Source organism: Scaptodrosophila lebanonensis, unplaced genomic scaffold (genome assembly GCF_003285725.1).
Source record: "Scaptodrosophila lebanonensis strain 11010-0011.00,11010-0021.00 unplaced genomic scaffold, SlebRS2 tig00001415-arrow-pilon, whole genome shotgun sequence".
Taxonomy (NCBI): Eukaryota; Metazoa; Arthropoda; class Insecta; order Diptera; family Drosophilidae; genus Scaptodrosophila; species Scaptodrosophila lebanonensis.
In genome coordinates, this window is record NW_022060742.1 from 5,837,052 (window position 1) to 5,864,234 (window position 27,183).

At 37.4% G+C, this 27,183-nt stretch overlaps 1 protein-coding gene across 4 annotated transcripts; it reads right to left on the reverse strand.

The window, feature by feature from the left end:
* Positions 1–26,972, reverse strand: LOC115633064 (arginine kinase). 4 transcript variants are annotated; one of them, XM_030530425.1, is made up of 3 exons: positions 26,925–26,972; positions 22,746–23,303; positions 1–1,322 (listed from the first exon to the last, which is right to left on the reverse strand). In XM_030530425.1, the coding sequence occupies exons 1-3, from the start codon at positions 26,966–26,968 to the stop codon at positions 239–241; spliced, it is 1,686 nt and encodes a 561-aa protein (XP_030386285.1). In that variant the 5' UTR covers positions 26,969–26,972; the 3' UTR covers positions 1–238. The 4 variants fall into 4 exon arrangements, with proteins under 4 accessions (XP_030386285.1, XP_030386287.1, XP_030386288.1 ...); XM_030530427.1 differs by lacking the exon at positions 22,746–23,303; XM_030530428.1 differs by lacking the exons at positions 22,746–23,303; positions 26,925–26,972 and adding an exon at positions 12,776–12,799.
* Between the last annotated feature and the right edge of the window lie 211 nt (positions 26,973–27,183).

Here is a 27,183-nt window from a genome sequence, read left to right on the forward strand (position 1 = left end):
GCCATGATCGGACGCAGCATTCTATATTCATAGCTACAAACTACTAATGCAAAACGATCGCCTAACACAAGCCGGCGATCGATTGAAGATTTCTATTTGTTGTTGTTGTTGCTGTTATTGTCCCCGCATAACTGTTGTCAATGTTTTTGTTGTTGCTGTTGTTGTTGTTGTTGTAGGTAGAGATGTTAACACAGTTGGGGGCACACTTCGTGGGGATTGTGTGTTGGGGTTGGGGAATTTACAAGCTCTTCTCCAGCTTGATCAATTCGGTGATGCCGTCGTACATCTCCTTGACGGCCTGGTATTCGGTGAGACCCATGCGACGCTTGTTGGAGATGTCATAGACACCGCCCTCAGCCTCGGTGTGTTCGCCGCGAGTGCCGCGCACCTGCAAGTTGTATTTGGCAGCGACCTCCTCGAGCTTGGCCTTGTTGGAGGCCAGTTTGGGCACCTTGATGTGCACGGAGGCACGGATGGTGGTGCCCAAGTTGGTGGGGCAGAAAGTCAAGAAGCCGAGACGATCGTCATGGCTGAATGGCACACGCTTCTCAATCTCGTTGACGGCTGTGACGAGACGACGGTAGATCTCGCCCAAATCACCACCCTGCTGCATGGAGATGATGCGCAAATGATCCTCCTCGTTGCACCAAACCAGGAAGGTCTTCTTGTCATTGTGGTAGATACCGCGACCAGATGGCCAGTAGCGGCAAGCGTTGGCAGCCTGCAAGAAGCGATCGCCCTCCTTGAACAGGAAGTGATCGTCGATGAGCTGCTGCTGGACAGCCTTCTCCATGCCGGTCAATGGGTAGAATGTGCCCTTCAGCTCACCCTCGAGGCCGGACAGAGTGCTGGAGACCTTGGATTCCATCTCCTTGTACTGGGCTTCAGTCAAACAGGGGTTGAAGGGATAGCCCTGCAGGGAGCGACCGCAACGGACGCGGGTCGAGATCACGAACTCGTTGGTTGGATCCACATTGCCGAAGGTCGACACATCGCCAAAATCGGCAGCTGGGTGCTTGTCGGTCTTCTTGAAGCCACCATGGTAGTCCTCAATGATGGGATCGAACAGTTCGGCGAACACTGTGTAGGCCTCAGCATCGGGAGCGTAGATACCAACGCCAGAGTCGTGGTTCTCCAGACCGGACTGAATGACATCCAACAAGGTAGACTTGAAGGTAGGGGTCACCTTGTTCTTCAAGTTGTCGAAGACCTGCTTGGTCAGGTACTTCTTCAACAGGGACTTGGAGTCAGAGGCGGCCAACTTGGCATAGCCTTCTTCCAATTTAGCGAGAACAGCGGCGTCAACCATGGTGTCTTGTTTGCTGCAATGGAGAGGACAACAATTTCAAATTAGTCAGATGTATAAACAGGCTGTTTTTTATTTTTCAATTTTTTACTTGCGGCTGCCGAGTGGTTGAAACCAAACTCTATTCACAACTCCTAAATCTAGGAGGGTTGATCTTGTGGCGCCTAAAAGTCGACCCAATTTTGCCATTGCTGCCCTTAATGTTTAAGTATGCTACGACATTGAGCTAAAATTATTTTAATTGCAAACCTTTCTTTAGACAACAATATTTCATTTCTTCTTTTCAAATTCTGAATTCTAAAAGAAAATATTAATGTTGAGCTATAGACATACTTGTATGTGTGGTAAGCTGTAATTTCTTGAAATGGTCTTTGAAAGATCCAAACCTACCCAGAACACCAAAGTTTTGTTTACTTCTTGACTCTTTATTTCTATAAACTCTTTTTCTATACAATTTAGTAAGCAATTAGAAGCCTCAGGTTAACAAGTCGATTACGACCTCACTGAAATTTGTGCTTTAGAAATTTATCTTCTGAAATTCGTTCTCATAGTTAACAATTTTTCAGTATTTCCACATATGCTTAGCTCTTCTAAATATCGAAATTACTGATACCAGCTGAGAGTTTTACAAGTATTTCGGTACAGATACAATTTGGGATTAAAACCATTTATTTTGCTAATAAGTTTTCCTCTTCCTGCTGTTTCGTTTCTGATTCATGCCATGTGCACAAATTTTTCAATGGTTTTTTCGCATGCAGCACACTCTTGCACAGTTTTTGAATGCGGCACGCGACTCTATCTAATCACCACCCTCTTGCCTTCCTCTGGCATTAGTGGTGGTTGTTGGTCTCGGTGGCACGGTGGTGGCTGACATTAAATTATGCCGGCTAGGCGCTGAAAACCCAGCAGCTCTCTCTTCAGCTTCTATGCGGGAACGTGCGGGACATGCGCGTTTCGGGGGACCCAACATGGCGGCGGCAAGTGCCTGGGCCACGAATACCACGAATAGAAGGAGCCGTTGCTCCTTTAGCAATCATAGGCCAGCGACCAGGGCAATAATATTTTTATAGCAATTTTTATTTAAGACAAAACGGTTCGAGAGGCTGTTGCGTGAGCACGCCTGGCCCGTTTGTCTGTCTGTCTGTTTGTCTGTCTGTCCGTCTGCCTGGTCTGTTTGATTGTCTGTCTGACTAGCGCGCGCATTTATCCCATGACGTCAGCCTGGCAGATACACAACTGTCTAGGCGCTGGGTACTGGGGGAAGGACCTATGGCAAGCAAATGTAGTTTCACAATTTTCGCATACACACCCTCCTTCGGAAGCAGCTCCGGCCGTGCCATTTGGCTCACCGCCGGCACCATCGCCCTCGATCACTTTCTCTTTCTTATCCTTTGAAGCGCAAAGACCCATTTTTATGAAATTTGATTAAATTTGATTTGATTGTAGTTCGTTATTTGTAAAGTTTCGAAAAAATTTGGCGTTGCTTGGTCACAAAAGTTTGTGTTTTTGGATTTGTTTGTTTGTTTTTTGTTAAATATTTTTAGGGGGAATGTGAGTTTGGGTAAAAAATACTTTTACGATTTGTATATAAAAAAGTTGTTCCGTTTACTTTTTGTTTTTGCAGGTAAAATGAAATCACAAGTTCAACTGTATATAGTAGAGATCTCTATATATGCATTAACTTTAGATCACACACACAAACACATGCACATACAGACACACATACAATAAATGCACATGCACAGAGTTGGCAGCGAGTTTTTATCCCTATCTTTACTTATTGCTTATTTAATTGTTAAATTAAATTAAGTTCTGTGATCGAGTTTTGATTTTCGAGTTGCTTTGTTTTGCTTCGCTTCGTTTTGCCTTCAAATCAGTCACTTTTTCCAGCTACTTTTCATTTAGTTTGGTGGTGTGGTAAGTAATAAAGTGGTCGTCCTCGTAATTGCTAGGCTAAGTATTCGTTGGTATCAAAATAACGGACGCAAAACGATTTTGCTTTCTTGCTCACAACTAGCTTTAGCTTTCTCTTATATTTTTACAAATTTCTTCTCATTTGCTTGTTGTTTTTCAAAGAAATTCTTTGTGCGTTTCTTTTTTATTTTAATTTGCGTTTGTGTTTTTTTTTTTTTTTAATTATTTTTGATTTAGTTTGAAGTTTTACGCGAGGCTTTTCTAAGTATATATATATTTTTTGCACGCTTTACTTGCCGCGCCCAAAGGTATACTACACTACACACGCAAAGCTCGAAGAAGCGAAGGGAAAACGTTCTCGACGTTGAGCTGACGGTCTACAACTGGAAAACTCAGCTCTATGCTCGGTGCTCTGGGGCTGTGCAAAATATTTAGCGCGCGCTTCTTTTTTGTATTCTTCAATGTTATTTCTTTATTGCTTCGTTTTGTTGTGTTGCCGAGCGCACGAACAAACACAATCGGGAAATTGTGAGGAACTGAATTGAGAACCGAACCGAGCACACTGAAACAGGACGCGTGGCGTCCTTCTGGCGCCGGCAATACACCAAAGAGAGCAATAGAGTGAGAGAACGAGAGAGAGAGAGGCGGCGGCTAAATATTCAGCGCTTAATGCAGGAGAGAAACAAACAGAGTTTTTGCCGAAATTTGTCATCATTGCCTCGCTACTATTTTTAGAGGGTTGGGCCATCCGCCCTGGCGAGGGTTGCGCACGAGTTCTAAACCATTGCCTACACACAGGCGCCGGCGTGAGGGTTTCCTTAGTTTTGGGTTGGGAGTTTGGCCATCGCAGGCGCGGCTTTAAAAGCAACCAAGGAACTGTTGTCCCATCAGCACAACAAACAAAATGCGGAAGTATACAGTGGGCACTCGATTAAGTGAACAAATTTTTTTTTTTTAGAGAAATAGATTTTAAATATACAGAGGACTGAATATTTTGAAAATATTTTGTACTATTGTGTAGATTTTTTGTAGTGCTTTTCTGTTTTAATTATTTTTAGCTATAAATATTTATTTTATTTTAAAAAATATTTTGATTGTTGTTAATTTATATTTCATTATTTTATATTTTTCTTTTGAAAAAGTACATTCTAAGAGTTGCTATTTCTGAATTCTGATTGGTTGATCTCTAGTTATAAATATTTATTTTTTTTTACAAATATTTAAATTGTTGCTGTAAAGGCTCGATATAATACATTTTAGTTTTTTTTTTTAAATTATTTTATATTTTTCTCTGGAAAAAGTTATTCTCAAAGCGATTACTTTCTAAGAGTTGCTATTTCTGAATTCTGTTGGGTTGATCTGTAGCTATAAATATTTATTCATTTATTTATTTTATTTTACAAATATTTGAATTGTTGGCGTTAAGGCTCCTAATATTATTTCATACTTGTACTTTTCTTTTTTCTAAAAGTTCCTATTTCAGAATTCTGATTGGTTGATCTCTAGCTATAAACATTTATTTTATTTTATAAATGTTTTAAATGTTGCTGTAAGGGCGCGATATAATGAAATTTACTTATTTTTAAATTATTTTATATTTTCTCTGGAAAAAGTTATGCTCAAAGCGAAAACTTTCTAAAAACTTTCTCTTTCTGAATTCTGATTGATTGATATATTTCTAAATCCTTGAGAACTGTGAGAATAAATGAAATCGGTTAAAAAAAGGTAAAATAGGTATTTAGTTTCCGATGTATGGTTAATGAAAATCTATTCCTAATATGATTGTGAAGAAAATCATGGAATTGTTTAACGACTATATAGGAAAGCAATCAATTCTACTTTGTTGGTCCACAGAAAGAACCCGAGTATTTGTTAGTGGCTTCACTGTATATTTATTTTATGAATCTTGCACGCTCTTAATACAATTGGCAGTTGGTGGTGGATTTACCGGCCGGCAGGATGGCCAATGCACACGCCCCCCGCAGCCCCGTAACCCCGGCGCCCACCCTCCTGCAACAACAAATCGATAAAATGTGTGGCACGCGTCGGAAGCATTTGACGTTGCAGCATTAAATTGTTGCGCCTAGAAGCGGGCAAAGCCGGCAGGCAGGACGCATACTTAGCGCTGTGTGTGAGAACTGAAGGGCGTGAAACGACAATATTTTTTGGACTGCAAATGACGATGACGATGGTGAAGCTGTTCATGGCGTCAAGAGCAAAAAGAAAAAAACACTTGAAACGCGGCAGCATTTTAATTGCTGTAGTTGTTGAATAGGTTATTGAGTGTTGGGTGAAGGGGTGAAGGGGTAAAGGGGGCGGGGCAGACGTTAGGCCAGAAAATCGATTGCAAAATGGAACAGATTGTGTCATTCCCAGCACATTGGACAGTCAAGTACATTTGCACTTAAAAAGTTAACACGCTCAGCTCTTTGTGAGGAAAAAAAAATGAAAGAAAAACAATAAAACGTTAAAGTTTCCTTTCAGGCGCGTGCAGCCGCGTGTGGCACAAACGCAAAAGTATCTCACAGCTAGTCTGGCACGCAGTCAGTTAGTCAGTTAGTCAGTCAGTCGGTTGGACGCGTCTTGCATGTCCGCGCCACATTATTCATGCCACTTCATTTGCTGCTACACTTCAATTCCATTTCAGCATCCACAACTACTTTCTGCTCAGCTTTTTTTCAGCTTCACTTTTTTATTCGGCTAATTTCATTTGCAGCTAAATTACTCAGACGAGGCAAAGTGACTAATGCAGTTGACGGGAGGACGGCTGACGCAGGCACTGCCATATAATGGCTTGACTCAAGCTAACAAACAGTGGGCCCTAGATAGAAATAACTGTGTTGAATAACAATTTACAATTTGAAGAAAACGTCAGATGCATAAGCGTCAGATATGAAGTAGGAAGTGATGCCTTTCACTGAGGATCGATTTTCTGCATATCACGCCTCAAGTAAAATGGTTTTTCCATTACTTAGATGGGATCGCATGAAGTTTGAGAGCACTTTGCTTTAGTTTGTTGCTTGTTTTGAGAATATTAAATATTTATTTCATATAAAGCAAACTGAAAATATCTCTAATACTGAAGATTGTTTAGTAATTAGTCACACTTTGATTTTATACGCGTGTCAGATTGCAGAGAGATCTGAGAGACAAATTGTAAGAGCAATTAATATTTCATGTGTTCTCTAATTTCTGAGTTTCAGTCTTTTATTAATTTGAATTATTTTTGTTTCAATAAAGTGTGGATTTATATGCATAGTGTGCTGTAATACTGAGCCTTTTGTTTCATTTTGTAAATATTTATTTGAAATTTAAAGCGAATGCACCGTCATTGTTTTTAGATTTGTATGCGCGGACACGTCACCAGGAGTTTATGATGACATATATAGCATGTGTCATATAACTTCGCTTGCATATAATTACTATATAGTATAGCTATATTGCAAATATATTGAAAAAATCTATATGCAATATGTGGCTGCTTATTATAGATAGTTATTAAGGTTGTAAAGATAGGATAGGCGTTGGGACAAAAGGTAGAAAAGTAGGGCGTGTTCCAGTTCAAGCAGTAACTGATTAGCTGAGGGTGCCACATCAGGTATACTGCTCGTCAAATATATAACTAGACTAATTGGTCATGTGAAGTGATGCTACATAGACACACTTGTCTGTCGCTGCTGCTTAGCAAAGCACTTTACTTCAATGCCATCTGTATTTGAAACTCAGCCCGGGAGGTGCTGCTGAAAGGTGGAGATGTGGGATAGGAGGTAGCTGGGCGAAGGACGATGGCACTTAAGAGCGAAGCAAATCGAATTAGTCGACACACAATTGAAAAACTGATTGCATTACGTAACATTAATGATGTTAGCAAGGAATCAGCCACAAAGTGCTAAAGAAAGGCGCGCGTTTTACAGTCGTTTCGCAGGCGTTTTTAGCGCGTTTTCAAGTCGCGTAGATACATTGGCATCCTTTGATGCACTTGGCCTTGCCGTTTGACTAACTTTCAATTATATAATTTGAATAGCTGCTGGAATAATGAAACACGCGCGTGCTGTGCTTTTTATAAACTCCTTAATTTCACATTTAATTTGCAACTTGTTAATTGGTTATTGTTTATACGAGTGCGTGCAGAATATAGTATTTGTCTGTTCACGACGTCTTTGGTGTTCCGGCTTTAAAATGCTGAAGAAGTTATCAGAATGCCGCGCACAATTAACGCGCAACCGCTAATGGTTAACTTCGATTTGCGAATGGCGATTCAATGGCTGGATTGAATGCGCCACCAACACCAACTGAAGAGAGAGCGTCAAAAAGAGAATGGCAAGAGTTGGCCAAAAGAGAGTGCATATTACTGATAAGCAGTCCCCAACAACCCAACCCAATCCACCACACAACCACTCCAAACGGATAGACGATTTTTCCATTGCTTGCTGCCTGCTGCCGGTTGCCAACTCAAACTCAAGTTTAAATCCCAACTAGCTGTTCATCACTAACTGAAAATTGATCTTTAAAGTGGGTAGACAACTATAGAAACAAATTAGATAAGATAGGCGAGATAGTAGGCCTGATTGCAAACAATAGTTAGCGACAAGTTGTTGCCATTAATCTGAGAAACACAAAAAAAGTTTGCACTTCTCCACGCCTTTATATAAACATCTGTACCTAGCAGGCATACTGCTTTGGGAGCACGCATGCAAAAATAATGAAATCGAAAGTCAAAGAATGGACTCGGGACGCACTGAACTGTGACTGCAATTTTAAGTTTATGGCCAGGCAGGCAGCTGCACAAATGTGTGTCTGTGTGGATGCAAGTGCATTGACTCTGTTTCGGCTTTCTACGCGACGCGTCTACGAAATGTGTTTTATTTTTATTTCTTTTTTAATTGCATAAAATATTGGCCGTCAGTTTGGTTGGCCCGCTGCGATTTTGGCCAAGCGATTGCACAAAGAAATTTTAAAACGTATAATGGCATAATGCAGAAATGGCAACACAAATTGGCAACGTATGTACGTTCGCCTGAGTGTGTGTGTTTGTGAGTGCGACGGGAAATTGGATGCAGTTGTTGCCTCGGACAACACTTACTAACAAGTCAATTGGGAGCTGGCCGGCCAATAGATCACTTTGGAGGCGTGGTGGGGCGTTTATGTGCAAGTTTCGCTTGAATTTTGATTTTGGGGGAAAAGCAGTGCGAATTGTTGCAAGTCAAAATTGTAAAGTGAATGGAAGTGAATGCACTCATTTGAAACATGAGTGTTTACTCGAAGACTCCATCAAAATGAATTAGAAACGAGCATCAAAGTTAGCTTCGTCTGCATCAAAGCTATATACCCTTCACTCTCTTACAACAAAATGCTATTTTCTGGTTATGGGCCAAAAACTATATACCCTACTATTTACCAACTTCATTATCTTTCATTGGCAAGCATTTTTTTTTTTTACTTATTTTTCGATCCACAAATTATGAAAAGCCATAAGATATGACTACAACAGAGATCTGACATGATCGGGCTAGACATATTATCAGTGCCCATTAATTGGGACGGATCTCGCTATTTTGATTCGTTTTCGTATACAATTCTATTTTTCAGTAAAAGCTATAATTATAAACAGATTCTATATTGCATTTATGCTGTATTCTTGAAATATTTTATAAGTACTATCACCTTTTTTAAGAGCATATTAGCTTACACAAGTGTTTGCTTCTTAAATGCAGCTCAATTTTGAATTAAATGAATGGATTTATTCGACAAACATAATACAAGTAGTAATAAAAAGTTCATATATTATTCTTGAAGTGTGAGATAATATAAGGGTACGCCAAATTTTTTTAAATGCAAAACTTATTTCAAACAAGGAATCATTCATTGTACGTAATTAAATGAGTGGTTTGTATATTTGTGTACTATTCAAATCAAAAAAGGATTGATATCGACTTTAGTGGTTTAGCTTACTAATTAAAAGTATGCAATAAAATGAATCATAAATTTATATTCGAAAGTATTCAGGGAACTGGATGTGTATTAACATCTCCAGTGAAAATGTTGGAGTAATAGCTAATAAAGATCAATGAAGGTATGCAATGAAATGAATCATAAATTTATATTTGGAAATATTCGGATAACTGGTACATCTCCCTTACTACATACAATTTCCAAATCGTGCGTAACAGCGTTCGATGAACTGTTTTGGAATTGAATAGCAGCTACTGAGCACAGCTCATCATCTTATCTTAGAGGTACGATCATTCCATTAAAAACGAATGACGTGTTCTCTCTGAAAATTATGAAACCCTAATTTAAAAGTCTGTGACTTGCATTGGATGGCAGCCTGCATTTATGGGAACAGTCGTAGTCTAAGCTTCACACAATTCTGACTGCAATGGGGTATGTTTATTAATAACTAAATAAGGGCCGACACTCACATTCATTGCCCGCATTGCTTTTGATCGAGTATATTGTAATGTTCTTTTCGCTTGGCTGCTGTATATAATTTAATTAAAATTCTTTTTGGCAAACGTCAAAGCGGCTTACACTCAATTAAGGAATACCACCATACCACCAGAAACATATGTGAACTAGTATATAGTACATACCTACACATCAAATAAAATACATGCATCACTTTAGCAGCAGCATCAGGCATTCAAGTGTCGCAAAAACAAGAGAACTAAACAAAGATTTGCTTGCATTTTTTTTTTTTTTGCCCGGATGTTGTTGATTTAAATTGGTCTTGTCTGCGAAGACAATCAACGCGACAAGACGTTTAATTCATTACTATAAGTAAGTGTACATGTATTTTGTTTGAGGAAAGTGAGGAAAATGCCTTGTGTTGGGCAATAGTTTAAATATACATAAGGAATAGAATATATAGAAGAAATTCAAAAATTCAATTTTGTGGCATATTTTAATTTAAAATACGACTATGAATGAAAAACGACATTTAAATCTTTAAAATATACTTAAAGGCTGGCATTTTCGTTGATGTCTTCAAGTTGTACTAACATTTTGTTGCTGGTGTAGTAGTAGGTGCGTGTAGCTTGCAACAATATTGAGTCAGAAAAGCTTTCAGTGAAAGCTGCTTTAAGCATTCGCGCTTAAAGTCCTGCAGAAGCTTGCAAAGCTTATGACAACTCTCTCATTCTCTCTTTCTCTGAGATAGCCATGGAGATTTGAGCTTTTCTCCACACACATAGCGCAGCGTACATGCGGCAGCCTTATACAGTGACTGCCAGAAGTATTGTGACGCAAATGGCGGCAACACACGAAACTTTGCCTATTGTTTATATCAGGTTAATTGAAAAAATTGAAAGCTTGCCAACATGTTTGTTTATTTATGTTTATGGCGCGTTAGCACAAATATTTTTGTCAGATGATGCAAATAATTTCAACGGGCCTCGACTTCAACTATCGAAATATGATATTTAATAAGCTATACATATATATAATATTCATGACTTGTTTATAGTGTTTTTAAATTGCAGTTGCTTGTTCGTTTTAGTGCTGCTGGGCGGCACACACTTCCTGTTGCACCCACCCCTCATAGAAAAATAAAATAGAAGGGAAAATAAAAGCACTGGTTATGCAATCTGTGCCCCGCACAAAGCTGCCTTTTGTGACTTTTGTTTGTACTTAATGGGTTTTTACCTTTGTTTATTTGTATTTGTTGCTATAGTAGTGGGATACACAGCGGTTGATAGATAGAAAACGCTGTTACTCTGTTAATTGACTAGACTCGCAGCCACAGCTATGGGAAATGATTTTTCCAATTTTTGTTGCCATTATTTTTCGCGAATGAATGTGCAGTCGTTGCTGTTAGTTTTTATTCATTCATTTGGCGCCTTAATAGATTTCAATTGAATAATTAACAACATGCCAGCCAAAGCCCGAGGCAGAGCCAGCCGCTCGCAAATGTACAAATGTTGTACAATTTGTTCAACAGATTTGTGTGCTTTGTTGACTACAAGTTTATTTCCTTTTCTATTTATTTACTTTTTTAAGTATTTTTTTTTTGGCAACTATTTTTAAAGGTTTTAACAGCGCTGCTTGAACTTTTCTCTGTTAAATTTTGTTTTGTTTATGCGAGCAAACGACTCGGACGAGCCTTATTTTTAGCAGCCGGTATTATACCTACACATAAATATCGAAAGCGACTAAAATTAGCCAGAAAGTCGGGCCAGCCAGCAATTTGATATTTTGTTCAGTTCAGCAGTGAGCAGCAGCGACGGCGTCAATGCTTGTCAAACTGTAGGGCCAAATTCTTTGGAATTTCTGCAGTTACGCAATAAATTGTTTGTAATGCTTTAGTTGTGGTTGTTGTAATTACAATCGCTGAGGAGTTCATTAAACTGAATGCGAGACAATTTCAAATTTATGACTAATAAGAGAAACCGAATGCGACGTACTCAAAGATACAATATCTGCGTGTATGAGCGATAAAAGCTTTTTTCAGTGCTGCTCTTATGCAATCGCCGCCGCCTCTGACATTGACCGTGAAAATTGGCCTGACTATACATATGTACTATATATACATACATATATTAAGATAGGTTCGGAAGCTTGCGATAATTCAAGTAAAATAGGTGGTAGCGAGCGATAGGAAGCCCGCCAACTGTCAAGAGTGCTGACTACAGTTTTGGCAGCAGCTGTTGGCGCACCATTCGCCTGAACAGAGCCTTTTGCAAGACAATGAACGAACGAACGACCTTAAACTGAAACTGCAGCCAGCCAGCCAGTCAGCCAGCTCGCCAACCATTAAGGTAGACACGACAGACACACCCGACCATCACTCTTTTCTTGGCCGTTCATTGCCATTTGCCCGCAAATTGTACAACAGCCAAAGCAAGAGGAGGATGGGGAGAAGATGGAGGAGAGGGGGGAGGCACACACAGATAGATACTCTGCATAAAATGCATCGCTGCATTTCTAGTTGTTTAACAAGTTTTGCAATTGCATGCACAGGGCAGCGCTGAGCGACAAAAACTTAAATTGCCAATTGTGTAGCGCTACAGTGAAAATTCGCTTGACTGCACACACAAATTCTATAAATCAGAACAGTTTTTCAAGTCTCTTATGGCAGCATTTTCACGGTGGCACATTTTTGCCGGTAACCGGTTTTAATTAAATTCAGTTTTCTCGTCTCTTCTTTTTATTTTACTTTTTTTTTTGCATTGCCGGCACAACAGGAAGGCAGACTGCAGTAAATGAGTCAGAGATTGCAAATTGCAGCTTTTTATTGAAAACACCATAAAAAACACAGCACACAGCCCGTAAAAGAGAGCCTAACAATATTGTAGAATTCACTTGAATATAAGTTCCCCCAAGCTTTGTTCAACTTTTAGGCGCCGCACATACAACAGCTATAATTTGAATATTTCAATAACCATCCTATAAGTTTAATATCGAATTTAAATTTACACTTAAATTTTTGCTTAAACTGCACTTAAATGCTCGAGAGTCGTAAATTTCGAATTTTCACTTAAATATTCAGCATTAAATTTCTTGAAATTTAATGTAGTCGTCTAATTTTGTCTAATTTTCTAGACTTGAACGGCTCACCTTTGCAACCGTAGAATTCAACGTCCAACGTTACAATGATCAGAAAATTTTGTTCTTTGGCTCAGCTGCAGTCGACAGCGCTGGCACCGACGTCGGCGTCAACGGCAGCAGACATGAGGCAGCCGTCCTCTTTCACTTTCAAAGCCTAAACACGCACACACACACACACATTTATATGTATATCCAAAGTATATATATGCGAGCAGAGCAAAAGCGCGTTATAGAAGAACCCTCTTTGGGATTTGCATTTGTATTGCTGCTCCCCCATATAGTCGGGCCCTCTATGCATGTATTGGTACGTCTGTGTGAGCGCGCTTGAGGCCTGCCTCCTGTTTTTACGCTCAACGCCGCGCTGTCCGTGTATTAGTGCAATAGTAGCCGCCAATTGACGTAGGACGTGACGTAGGAGAAGTAGAAAAAGAATGATAAAAAAATATACATGAAAGCTTTTCGCTCTTTCGCGCTCCCAAAGCTTGTGGCACCACACTGCACACCATAATTTTAAACGGTAACCGAATTATTGGATAACAAATGATCGTTATAACTTGTATGGAAAATTTGCAAGCTTTTTTTTTTCGTTTTGAGAAACTGGAAACCGTTACTGGGTCTACATTGCTGGTTTTTTCGTTCAAGTTTTAAAAAACACTTCATTTTAAATTTTTTTTTTAATTAAAATCTTCAGATAGGATTGAATATCAGAAGCAGAACTGGATGGCTGTGTTTATTTATGACAATAAAGAACGATTTTACTGGGAAAGATGACTTTCAACTTTAAACGTTGCAGTTGCATTGGAAAGAATATATTTGTCCAATCAAAAATTAGCTTCTTTGTAGCTTTTTCTTTGATTATACGTATAAATGAAGAACACTTATAATTACCATTCTTGGGAGACTCGTTTAGTTTCTTTAATTAAAACAAAAACTGCAATCAATATATCTTGCAATGTGTTGGTATTCTTTGGATTATTGTACCCTTTGATTAATAACTTTCGAAACTCAAGTATTATAAGAAACTACTGATAAGGGATATCAAATTTTGCAAATATTTGGGTTCGGCTACTCTTTTAATTTAATCTAAAAGTTGTTATTCCCTTGATTTTTATATTCGATCATCGAGAACTTAGCTTGACTTATCTTATGCAAACAAAGTTTATTTAAAGCCATACAAGTATAGCCTCAATATTAATTATAGCTGTCATAGAAAAAATAGCGTAGAATATCAGAAGATTTGTTTAGTTTATGGACTGTCTTGCTGACAAGAGTTTAGTTGAAAAATGGTTTGCCAAATGGTTTTTTTTTAGACATTCCCGCTAAATTGGGAACCAGAAAAGTCTGAATGCCCTCAGTGCTGTCTAATAAGGGTCTACAAATTATTCGCTGTCTCAAATGGTAGCTTGATACCCGTTTAATCTGATAATTGGCGGAGAGTTACATAACTACACATAATATTCTGTATTTTGACGCTACTTTGTAGCACAGTGTAAACTTGTATGAGAAAAGGAAAGTGTTGAAAGGCACGCAAACGACTATAAAACTGCTGCAAACACAAATACACACACTCCCATGCAGTGATGAGCAGCTCTAGGTGCATTTGTTGGTGTGTGCGAGTGTGGGAAAGAGTCAGAGTGCGCCTTGCACTGAAAGCCAACAAACAGAGAGACAGACAGACAGATGGACGGACGGATGGACAGACTATCTCCACATAAACTACGATACATACGACAGTTTATATAGGCTGAAATATATATAGAAGCGCCGCCTCGATGGGTGTGCAAGTTGACAACGCAGGAGTTCCTCACATTCAAGCATATAGTATAAGCATACATACATAAATATTTCATATTTATACGAACAGAACTCACATGTCTTAATTATAAAGGCAACACACCCGTGCACACATATTGTATAATTTATAATATTGCAAGTGCTTCAATTTCACATCACTCGCAAATCCCTTCCTTCGCAACAACGAACAGCGAACAGCGCGCAAACATTGTTCCCTGGCTCCACAGTTGACGAAATAATCAAAGTAAACGAAGATTTATAATGCCCTCGGGGCAATTAGTGGACTAATATACATAGTTACATACATTTGTTTGTATTTTTTACAAAAACTACATCACACCATGAAGCGCAACACAAATATTTGCGCTAATAATTGAGTCGAGATTTCAGCAAACTGTTCTAAAAAAGAAAGAAAAACTAAGCGAGCAGCGCTTCCTATTTTTTTTATGGACATGAGGAAAGGCAAACGTGCTTGAGTATAATAAATGCTCTTTTAAAAGAGCACAACAACATTTCCTTCAGCAAGCCCATTTATTAGGCTGTTAATACCGCCGGTAGAATTTAGAAAATTTCAAATGGAAAACCAAAAATATATTATGCATGGATTTGAATTCAAATTTTCCATAGGCTTTAAATAAACCCGACACGGGGGATGGATTAGGGAGGCAGAATTAGAGTTTTCCCACATTTTTAAATATAATATTTAAGAAAGAGAGAAAGAAAATTTTTTAGCATTTCCCTGCGCTTGTGCAGCCAATTAGTGGCTTTAGAAAATGAAAAGTCAGATAACTCAGTAATTTCCTTAAAAAGGTGAACAATTTTTTATGCTGATATTTTAGAGAGGCATTCAATAACATCGATTAAAATAGTTCTTAAAATAAAAGCAGCTCCGGCGCTACTTAAACGATCGATATGAGATGCTTTTAATAATACAATGTAAATAGAACTTTTAAAAATATCTCTTTTTGTTGTCACCTCATAGTTTATCCTTTATTGATATCCCGTCAAAATATCAAGAAAATCTGATGAATAAATGCTGAGATATCGCACACAAAGTAACACTGTGTTTCTGCTATCGGTATAGAAATGACAAGAAATGGCTCAGAATTCAATTTTCACAAAACAACATTAAGAATCCAAAATAGGACAAAAACTTCTCGTACATTATTCTACCTGGTGATGAAGCGTGATGTTTTCAAAACGATCCTGAAGCCAAGCGTCAATGTGACTAATGAAAGCACCCAGATGAGCCAAACCCGAAAAAACTCGTTTGGAGAAATCAAAAGAGAAGAAAATGTTAGTATTGTTTCTACGATTCGGAGAAAATTTTGTATTGGATATTCGACCCACCTTGCTTAACATATAATGCTGTGTTTTATACTGGTGTTTAAAATATTGTGAAAAAAGCGTTTGTTGCATCATCGGTCAACACTTGTGACTAATATTTTGACCAGTAATCGCATTTTAACAACCAATCACTTCTCATAGTCGACTGGCTGGGTTTGTGAGACTATAGCCTTTTCAGAAAATTGCATTTGCTAATGACAGAAAAAGCCTAAAAACACGAATTTGCAAAGTTTCTTGATTGGGACTCATTTTGCTAAATTTACAAATCTGCGTTCATATTTGAAAAGGGTTCTCTTTTATTTGATATTATGTGTACTACAGGTTGCGATTTATAGCGCTGGCTACTAAAAGCGTTCGAAAGCACAATTAGTTGATTTTTTCAGCATAAGGACAAGACATCAAAAGTGTTTAAGGCACTCTGCCAACATTTTTAGATGCAATTTTACATTACCAAGAATTGTTCAATATTAAAAGAGTCTTTCAAATCAAAGCTAAATACATTCACTATACCTAGTATAGTCAATTTTCCAATTGCATAGCTTAAATTAAGGCTGAAATTGCTTTATCTCTGCCATACAATCCATCAGATGGCAAAAAAGCCAAAAATTTGTTCGAACAACCTTAAGCGAAAGTCTTGAACTTGATTTTGAAAAGTTACTCATGGTAGCAGATACATATAGTACATATATAGCTACGAATAGTATGAGAAAAACAACATGAGGTCGAAGAAGCATACCTAGATACATATGTATGTATAATAGTTTTATGTTGTATAGACATACAAGAACTACCTATTGAGCAGAACATATTCATTTGTTATTTAACAGAAATGAAAATATTTGAACAGTTGCCAAGAAAATTTATGCAACAGGCGGCAGCAGGCAGCCATCGTACGAGCCTATACATATATATACATACATATGTATATGATATATACATATACTTTCTATATGATGTTGATTTTGTTTTCAAGAAAGAGAACTTTTGCTTTTCTATTCTTTCTTCCGAGGCACACGAATTTTCCACGGGCCACATTTATGGTTGAACCAAATAAATAAAATACTATTCACAATCATATTGAAAAATCAGGCGTAGAACTTTCTGATTAGCACTGACATTTGATGTCGCTATAATGTCAGCCAGCCCAGCGGAAGCATCCCAAGGTCAGTCCAGACGACAGCTGCAGGAAATGGCTTACATAATGGCTTACAAAAGCGTGCAATTTTCCCGCTGACGTTTTCGCATTTTCAATTTACAGCGCACCCATCCCAACCAACACCGACCCGTAGTAGTTCTGGGCTATGTCTCTGCTTTCGTTTTCATTTTCAATTGCTGCTGTTATGGTTGTCAAGTAGCAACGTGGATTACGTAAGGAATAACCCCCCTCCGCCCCAGTTGAAGCATCAGCAGCTTTTCAGCCTTTCAGTCTCCACAAGATGCCCCGGTGGTTGTATGCGAATGCTTTAGCTTGGGGGCTTGTTTCGGATTGGTGTAGAACAATAGTTCGCCTGGTAGTACTCGCAGTACTCATTCAACAACCACAACAATAAGCATTCAAGTGGGAAAACAAATAGAAAATATAAGTAGTATATAGAGGAGAGCAAGAGCTGCTTGGCCGACCTTGAAAGCTTTCGCCGCAAACTTCTGCGATGAATATCGTCAGCTATATAGACAGAATTGTCAAACGCCGCTGGCGTTTCTCGGGACAGCACTTGGCATATATAGTATGTATTTGTATATATTTCGCATATACTATAGACTTTTTATGAATACTATACGAATAGCGGGATGATGCATGTAACAAGCTACTCGCCATTTCCAAGTCGCAGTTAAGTTGCATTTTGCGGTTGTTGCCCATAAATTTGCATCTGACACAATTGAATGAATCTGTGGTCTCTGCCTGTGTGGTCTGCAAATGCGCAGCTAAAAAGTAATCGCAAAAAATAAAGATGGGCGTGTCGAATTGCGAAAAACAAAAGCAGAAATTGGTAGCAAAAATATTTTGGCAGCAAAATATTGCGTGCTACAATGAACTTGAATATTGTTGCATAACGCTTAATAACATTTGTTTTTTATGCGCGACGGCTACAGTAAGCCCTCGATATGAATTTAACAGCGATATAAATAAAGCAGAGAGAAACAGTAAGCCCTCGATATGAAGCTACGAAAGCAATGTTCTGGCCACGAAAAACATATACGTGCCTGTAAATACGATAAAAACAATGGCGTTACATTCCTATTTTCCATGTTGAGCTTGAATGCAGTTTGGGCTTCTTTTATTAATTTGTTGTTAATTTAAAATTTTAAAAGGATTAAATACGCCGATCTGACACTATTCACTACCTCTTCTATGACTGCTATTTAGCTTAGTGCTGATTATTGATTCCTTCATCAAATCTAAATAATTAATACCAATACAAATATAATTAAATATTGAACTTAGATCAATTCTTTATCAAGCCAGCAGGAGGCGTGGTAGACCCCTATACATACATATGTATTCTTTATCAGCTTAACAAGACGAGTCGTTCTAGATCTCCGAAAATATAAGAGCTAGAGTCACCGAACTTGATAAGAAAGTTATCCTAAGTGCGGGGCAGGAATATTTAGTTGTTCTATTTCGATGGCCCGCTCCCTGATTCTACCTACTTGAGGTTACTTTTGGATACACAGATATAGTGGCGGTGAAAAAAATAGCACCACAGTAAGTCAAAAGTTCATTCTTCGAAAAAGGAAATGTCTTGTTAGATTACGAAGGACATGTTATCGCTTCAATTCTTCAATTAGAATATAATTTTTCTTTGAATTTTCTTGAAGTATAATATATTTTAAACTCATTTAGGTTCAAAGAAGGGCATGTTAAAGTTCGATAAGCACTTCCCAATTCTACGATAAAACGTTTTCTCTTTGTAACCCCGGCACGATTCGGAATTTTGATTTTGCAACCGCATTCTTTAAGACCCTGTTCCGACAATCCAATATCTACTCTGATCAAATTACTACTTTCTTTAAAAATTCCCATCTGCCATGTTTTCACATTCGTCGCGTTTCTAGAAATGAATAGTAATAGAACCCGAATTTTAAAATTTGTAAATCAGAACTGAAATTCTATTTTTCGGGCAACTAAGAACCATTCGAAATGGAAATATTGCTTTATTCGTTATATTTGAAATGGTACGAAAAGGCCTAAAACAATATATTGCTTGGATTTATAGAAAGCGAAGAATTTACTTTGTAAGGGCTACCAAAGTGTTCTCTTCTTTTTACCCAGAGCCAGCCAATCTATCAACTGATTTTTATATACTCTGTCATTGAATGATGACGAAGTTGACAAACGACTGTGTGTAAGCAACAACGTTAGCCAACAAAATTGTGTTCGTTTTGCACTGAATTCGAATAATTATTTATGTGCGCGGTGTTATCTAAACGGCTGAAAAAAAAGAGTAAAGAAAATGTTACAAAATTTGAATTGTATTACTAATTAGTACAATTGGCAGGCAGCGAAGCATGTGGGCAAGAGTTCAATTAAATGATTTTGAAATAATTGGGCCACACACACAAAAAGTACTTGGAGTCAAAAAATGGATAGAACTGCAATTAATCTATCAGTTAATACATAGTATAATACACCAAATAGAATACATATGCTAAAAGCTTTGGGTTGCTTCGTGGAAAAAGATACGCGCGTGCTGTCACTTTTTGCGACCATTTTGTTTGTTAAACAATATTTTGGCAAGAGATCAAGAAAAGATGCTTGCCAAAAGCAATTTGCATATGCGCCAAGGTATAAAAAAAATAATAATACGAAAAACTTAGAAGAGAAAAACAAATAAAAGACAACAAGCAGTTCGGCCTGGCAACATCGTCAAATCTAGATACGAATACGTTTTATAAGAATGTAGGAAACCAACCAACCACCTAAGTGGAAGATGCCAAAAGTTTCTTTTCTGAATTAAATTGAAGCGAAATGACGCTCGTCGCCTGTCGCCCCGAACATGAAATACAAAGCCAAACAATTAGTGGAAGATAAAAATTAAAAAAAAAATTATGAAAGATAGAAAGTATAGCGCACCAAATGAGATCATTCTCTGAAGTGAAAAATCTTCGTTTATTTTTTTTATTTCTTTATTTGTAGGCCAGCTTGAACATTTAGCTTTAAGCTTTAACTTGAAATCATTCTAATCAACAATAAATCATTTTTGAACTGATTGTTCTAAGAAAAATGGCATATTCTGGACCAAGTTGCCATAATTATCCAAGGTGAAGCTACAACTTTTCTTTTAAAGCATAAAATACAGTTTAAAACTAAGTAAAAAGCATTATCGCATTATTATTATAAATCGATAGCGCGAACTTTAGTTTATATGGCTACGGATAGTGTTGATGAAACTCTTCAGCGGGAGAAGGGGGCAATCCAAAAATATAATAAACTCGTGTTGCCTAGGAACTAGGAGAGTCTATATACCAAGTTTAGTCAATGTGGACTTAACCTTTTCGAAAATCCAGGCGTTCATCCAGACAGACGGCTATGTCTAGATTGATTTGTCTCATGCTGATTAAGAACATTAGTAAATAAATTGAATAAAGGTAAGGCTACCTGTGCACAAAAAACTTCATTAGGCCCATATAACCCATGATCGCTATAATAAATAATCAACCAATTAGAAAAGTTAAAGTTGAAAGTTTTCCTTTGTTTAGTTTGTATTTTAAAGATCGTTCTCAAAATAGTTAGCTCTATAGCTTGCAGTTTTTATAAGTCGCATATCTCACTGATCATATATGCTATCATTATAAATAATCTAGCAAGTATATACTCTACTATATATACGCTCGTTACAATGAAGCATAAGGAAAGATACGCATGGCTTGAAGCACACAAAGTGTCGCCAGTTCTGCGGGCCAGTCTAAAATTAAGTTATGGTCGCCCCTTTAAATAATGCAGTCGGATAGCAACGCAGCAGGAGTGCATTTGGCGACGTGGAGGCTCAAAGTATGTTTATTTGTAGGTATCTTCTGCTGGCTACACAGCCAATTTGACGTATAAACAATAAAATACATTTTCTGAGCTCGCTGCTGCGTTTCCACAAATATAAATAAACCTTGCATGTGGGGAGTGCGAACGAGCGAGCGGGCTACTACCTAAAGATCATGTGACCTGACGCACAACAACCAAAAACCAAACAAACATGTCTGAAAACTATCAAGACAGCGACGACGACAATGCCTCCTCATAATGGACGTTGCGTTGATTTTCACAAACGAACATTTTGCATTACCACATGATTTCATTTTCATTTGAGCGCCAAGTTGTGTCAGCTACACGACACTTGCAATATACCACATACAACTTTTTTGTATATAAGTATAATAATTTTCATATATATTTTCAGATAGAGCATTGCACGAAGAATGATGTTTGTGGGCACAATTGCATTTTAAAAGATTTCATTTGCATATAAGCATCCTAGATTCGAAATAACCTATTGAGAATAGTCGTAAAGGAAAGCCTAACTTAATTATTTCTCAAATCAGTTGATATTGTTACTTTCAAGATTTAATAAATAATAATCCTTATATCTCAGACAGTTTTATTTTATGACAGCATTAAATTTAACTTTAACTTTAGAATATTTCCATATCCCTCATGTTACCTAGGGAAATAAGTTAAAGGTGTCTCAAAGCTTACATAGCATGACTTAGTCCTGGCTATAATAATGAAATTGTCGTAATAAAATATATGTACTTATTTACAATGCATTTTTCCAAACAGTCAAAGTTCTATTTGATACCCAATAGATTCTAATAAGAGTCATCATACTTGTACATACATTCTGATTGAAACGGAACAGAGAAAACTTTTTAATATAAAAATTGGAACCTATATTTTTAGAACTAACTCATGAACATTGCAATAAAAATGTTATATTTAAAACAAAATGTATTATGGATTCAACTGGGGAAATAGTAAAGACAATTTTCTGCACCGTAAGTGGCTCGATTTGGCAAAACGTCGCCCCTAACGAGCAAGGGCCAAGTTAATTATGCAGGCGACGATAGAATATCCTTGGGCTGCGCCAACTATAAACACCTGACGAGCTCAACACCACAAGGACGGGACTTGCGTGCTAAGGGTTGTGGGCTCATCAAAGCAAATACCAAGTCGAATTTATTAATATTAATAGAAAAATCAATTGTGTGCAATTAGACCAAATATTGGGCGAATGTACAGCGCACTGGCTGAAGGACTTTGCAGTGCAAGTTGAACTTTTGTTGTCATTACAAGAAGCTGAACATATGAGGCACATATGCGCATACTATTAATATGTATTAAAGTAATGCACATATACATATGTATGTATACGTGTGCATGTCGCCGGCATAAATAAACTGCAAGCACAGCGGTCTGCATGCTAAGCCATCGACGCCGCTATGGCGAGAGCTGTCCGCCCAAGCAAAAAACGCCAGAGTGCTGGCAAATTGAAACTAAAATAACATATAGAGGGGGAAAAAGAAGAATAAAAACCATCTGCATCATCATCCTCATGATCATCAGCATCATATTCAACATTATTTGAGGCATGTGGAGTGGAGGCGCACTGCACATTTTTTGCGGCTTGAGACTGTCACCAACCGGCACATGGAAACTATTTTTGCGGCAAGTCATGCGAGTGCATTGAACTCAAATGGTCCGACAATGCGGAAACGTATGACGTAGTCTTAAATTGGCGAAAAATTAAGACCAAGAACTTATAACAAACTTAAAATGAATTTAAATATAATTTAGATGAGTAGAAGGTGTAGATGTAGGGTTTTTTTTATTTATTTTGTTTTTGCTTACCGTTCGCCTGCCTGCTGCGCCTCCTTAATGGACTGCACAAAAGCATTGGCTTCGCCTTTGATGAAGTCATTGCTCGAATCTTTGATATTCTCCTTGTCGATCTTCACAATCTTGCTCGGTTGCTGAGCATCGAACAGTTTCTTGTCCAAATTATCCGAAATGTCGTTAACGGCGACAGCCGCATTTTCGTTGCCATTGGTGGCGCCATTGGTATTGGCCTCGGTCAAGGATTTGGGCAAGGGAATCGGCATTTTGTCAGCAACTTTTTTGGGTTCAACTGCTGGCTTAGTAGTTGGAGTAATAGGAGCAAGGGTTGGTGCTGGTGCGGGAGCTGGAGCAGGAGCAGGAGCAGGTACACTTGGTTTCGCTGCTGCTGGTGGTGTTGCAGGCGCAGGTTGCGGTGTAACAGTAATCGGCGCAGGTTTGGGCGGAGCTGGCGCTGCTGATGTGGATGGCTTCGCAGGCGCAGGTGCTGGACTTGCGGTTGGAGTTGCTGGTTTGTTGTCTAACGCAGGTTGGGCCGGCTTATTTGATTTGAATAACCAAGCAAGACGTTTGCTATAATTTGTATTACGTGTGCAAATGTGTGTATGCCAAAAGAAAAAAGAAAGAAAATAAAAAAGTTACTTAAAACAACTCAAACAAACTTATAATGATCATAAGACTATAAATTATAAGCAAAATTAATATTTACATACGTCATGCAAAACTAAGTAGAAATATGTTTGTTTGCCATTTTCGTGCAGCGCCTCTTTTCGAAGAATTTTCGCAAACAGCCGACGCTGCGTCAAAAATAAATTTTTTGCCAACGCAATTTTGTGGCATATTAATTGCATTTACACTCACCTTTGTGCTGGGTATTGTTGGCAACACCTATTATTGTATTTATTCGCACAAAATATTGTAAATCTTATGTAAACTGCCAGTTTAATAAACTATTTTGCTTAAGCTGCTTGGGATATTTTGATCTACGCTTCTTCCTTGTTCGGCTGTCAAAGGCTGATGATGACGTTTGACATTTGACAGGCGCCAAAAGCAAGGCGGACGTAAACAGTGTGACCCCATGTCTATTCATTGACCTCACAATGCAATTAAATCACTAATCGATTTATGTAACGTATGGCATGGGATTTGAATTAGGGTAATCGAATGCGTTAATGTAGTAATACGATTAATTTTCAATAATTAAATCTTATTATTTTTACCACCTCACCAATAAATTATCGATTTGTCATTGTGTTCAGTAGTTGTAAAGACAGCTAAGCGGAGATGCTAAATAAGTAAGTGTTAATTCCATATTAATTAAAAATTAATTAATAAAAAACACTCAACAGTGAAGTTCTCAGACCAACTACGACTACACCTTATGTACACATGGCACTGCATCATCAAATTTAATATTGATTTTAAAATTGAAGGTGATCTTGATAATAAACTAATACAACGCCAAAACTGAGATAAATACTATTTATGCATAAAATGATATAACCATATTATAAATAAATAATAAAAACATGTTCAGAGTTTTCAGAAGCATCGCATACTTCAGGCCCTGGAAGAACCAAACTTTCCCAGGTATAAACTCTGCTTAAAGTTCCGTCCAGATATGGGCTTTAATGATTATAAAACCCATTTCATATGAAACTTATGTAAGCAATTTGATTCCAGTAACGAAGTAAGAAGAAGGAACAAAACTTTCTTTTTGATTATAACTGTGTTATGTTGTGAATAGCTATGAATAAACTACTTTATTTATATTTTATTTAAAGACAATCAATATTTGATAGAAATGATATCATATCATAACAATATTAAGTATTAAACATACAAGACCATGACGATTTATGCCTCTCAGAAGCTCTCACATAATGGGCCAACAAATTGTTGCAATCAACAAACTGGAAGCTAAAATGTAGTTACTATTTATACAAATCGGTGTATGTGTGAGTGTTGGACCCATTTGGCCAAGTGTTGTGGCCTGAGCGCATTATTGCGTGTTTAACGCCAGAAAAAAACGTCAGCAGTTTTTTTTTTGTCACGTACGCCAAAGCCGGCTCCCCCACATTAACACACACACCATCGAAGAGGCATATGGCTGTGTGTGTAGCCGGCAAATAAGTAGATAAGCAAACAGACGAGCGCAGTCAGCACAAACAGAAATTACGCATACGCCCCGACTTACTCTCTTAGTCCAACAAATATGAATTCAAACTCAACAATTATCGCTTTCATTATTGCCTTAATTAGCAATGCGATAGTTCAGATTGCGAGAACGTGAATTCACATTTGGCTCATTTTCTTTCATTTTATTTATTTACTTTCGCGAATTCACAACTGTTTTGTGCGAAGCATTTGAACCATCCGATTGGGAGAGTGTGTGTTTCAGAGAGAGTGGTCTGTATGTGTGTGTGTGTGTGGCGACAGCAGCTGATTGCAGTTATCATTATTAGAGCCATCAGCCGGTTATTGGCTCGTGCAAGTTTCGTTAGTTTTACCGGTCTTTCAGTTTTTTTATTTACAAATGTGTTTGTGTATCTGGCATACACATACATATATATGAATATTTCTTCAATATTGCAAACATCATGTGACAATAGCAAATGCATGGAAATATTTTGTTACTTAGCAAATAAATCGCAGCAAGCAGCATTGATAGAGGAAGTGGGGAGCCTGTTAGATTGCCTTGGTTGTTTGAAGATAAGATTAGATTTGTTGAGAGGTTCTCGTGAAAGTCTTTCGCTAATTTGATATGTAATTGTCGGTTAACTTATCGTGAATGTGATTTATGTCAGTCTCAGATATGGGGCTATTGGTCATATAATGTCGCAGCACAGTCGAACTAAATAGGATTAAGGAAATGATTTGTATTGTGCTACAAACTTTATGGTGTCTTAGAAAAATGTATGAATAATGCCCAGTAATTACGAATAAGAATGTTTTAACAGACGTAACCTTGAATTTATTTTTGGCCACAATTCAGATTAATTAATTAATTAAGTATCACCAGAATTGTTGATGGCTTTTTAATTGTATATGATTATTAATCTTTAAGCAATGAATTCACTTCCACAAATTGTAAATAAATACAATTCTGATTCGTTACTAACTTAACTCCTGCACAATTATATGATAATACTTAACAAACTGCAAGTAAATTGCAAAAAGTTTACCAATTAAGCTGTTCAACTTTTGCAAAGCAATTTGCGCTAAAAAGTTCTTCGAGAACGTCTGTCAGCACAAACTGTATACATATGTACATAAGCAATTCAATTGTTATATGACTCAGACTCTGTACTGTCATGAGAACTGGGAGCACTAGAATTCTAGCTTTACAAATTTTGCTTACTCACTGCTTTTTGGTACACGAAATAGTTTGCTATGTTGTGGCATTGACAGCATCGCCAAATTTTTAGCAATTTACTATACATACAGAGTAAATTATTTCTAGTGAAAACCTGTTTTTATTAGCGATACGATTATTGCAAATTATCAAACTAAAAAGCTCGTTATGCTTCAACAATAAAAATGGCTTGTAAACTGTACCCATAACACAGTGAACTTTTTAAAGACAAAAATATAATTGAAGTATCAAAGCATTGAATGAAAAATCATGTCAATTAAATTTTTTTTTTATATTTTCATTTTATAAAAAATCATTTTATTTGTAATTCGTTGGTAATTTGGCTTGTAATGGTTCAGCAATTGAACATATTTTCTATTAATGGGTTCCATTAACCATGAACCAACCTTTTGAATTTAAATATTTTGAAAGAAAATGGAAAGCTCACATTGTTTTAATTTATTTATTTTAATAAAAAGAAAACCAACGAAAAAAGTTAGTTAAAAGTTAATTTTTTAAGTAGTTATAGTTTAGTTTATAATCTTTAATCAAAAGAAAATAAATAAAATCTTAATGAATACACTTACGATTAAGGCATTCACCCCAAAAGTATGCTGCACAAAAATATTTCGCACTTGCCAACCAGTGACCATAAAACTGTATGTGACTTGCATGAAATCCAAATACATTTTGTAGTAACTTGGAAAATACAGAACACATAGTGCCAGAAAAGGCGGCAAGCCAACAAATAGGGGACACTTCAGCTTTATTGTGTTTTGGGATTCTCTTACCTATTATGCTTACTATTAATACCTACTAAGCTCTAGACTTAGACTTACCGTATTTCGTCAACAGCGAACGTTAAATACCACAGTGCGAACATTTTGCTGTAAATACAAAAAATAGAAAATCTAAATAGCATTTAGCTTTTATAGAACATATAAAAAACAAACGTGCCTCTCTACTGCTCTCTTTGTCTCTCTCCCTCTCTCTCTTTTAACAGCATGATGACAAATGCCGCCGCTTTAATGTAGCGACCAAGCGCAACAAATGCATCCGAATGACGTATATAGTTAGTTAGATAGATAGGTGTGTGTG

Bases quoted from the DNA above. Each gene is read 5' to 3' on its own strand.
- LOC115633064 (XM_030530425.1), bottom strand. From the start codon at position 26,968: ATGTTCGCACTGTGGTATTTAACGTTCGCTGTTGACGAAATACG. The intron at 23,304-26,924 runs GTAAGTCTAAGT...TACAAATTATAG, and splicing joins TTCGCTGTTGACGAAATACG to CAAACGTCTTGCTTGGTTAT. The intron at 1,323-22,745 runs GTAAGCAAAAAC...TCTCCATTGCAG, and splicing joins GCGCAGCAGGCAGGCGAACG to CAAACAAGACACCATGGTTG.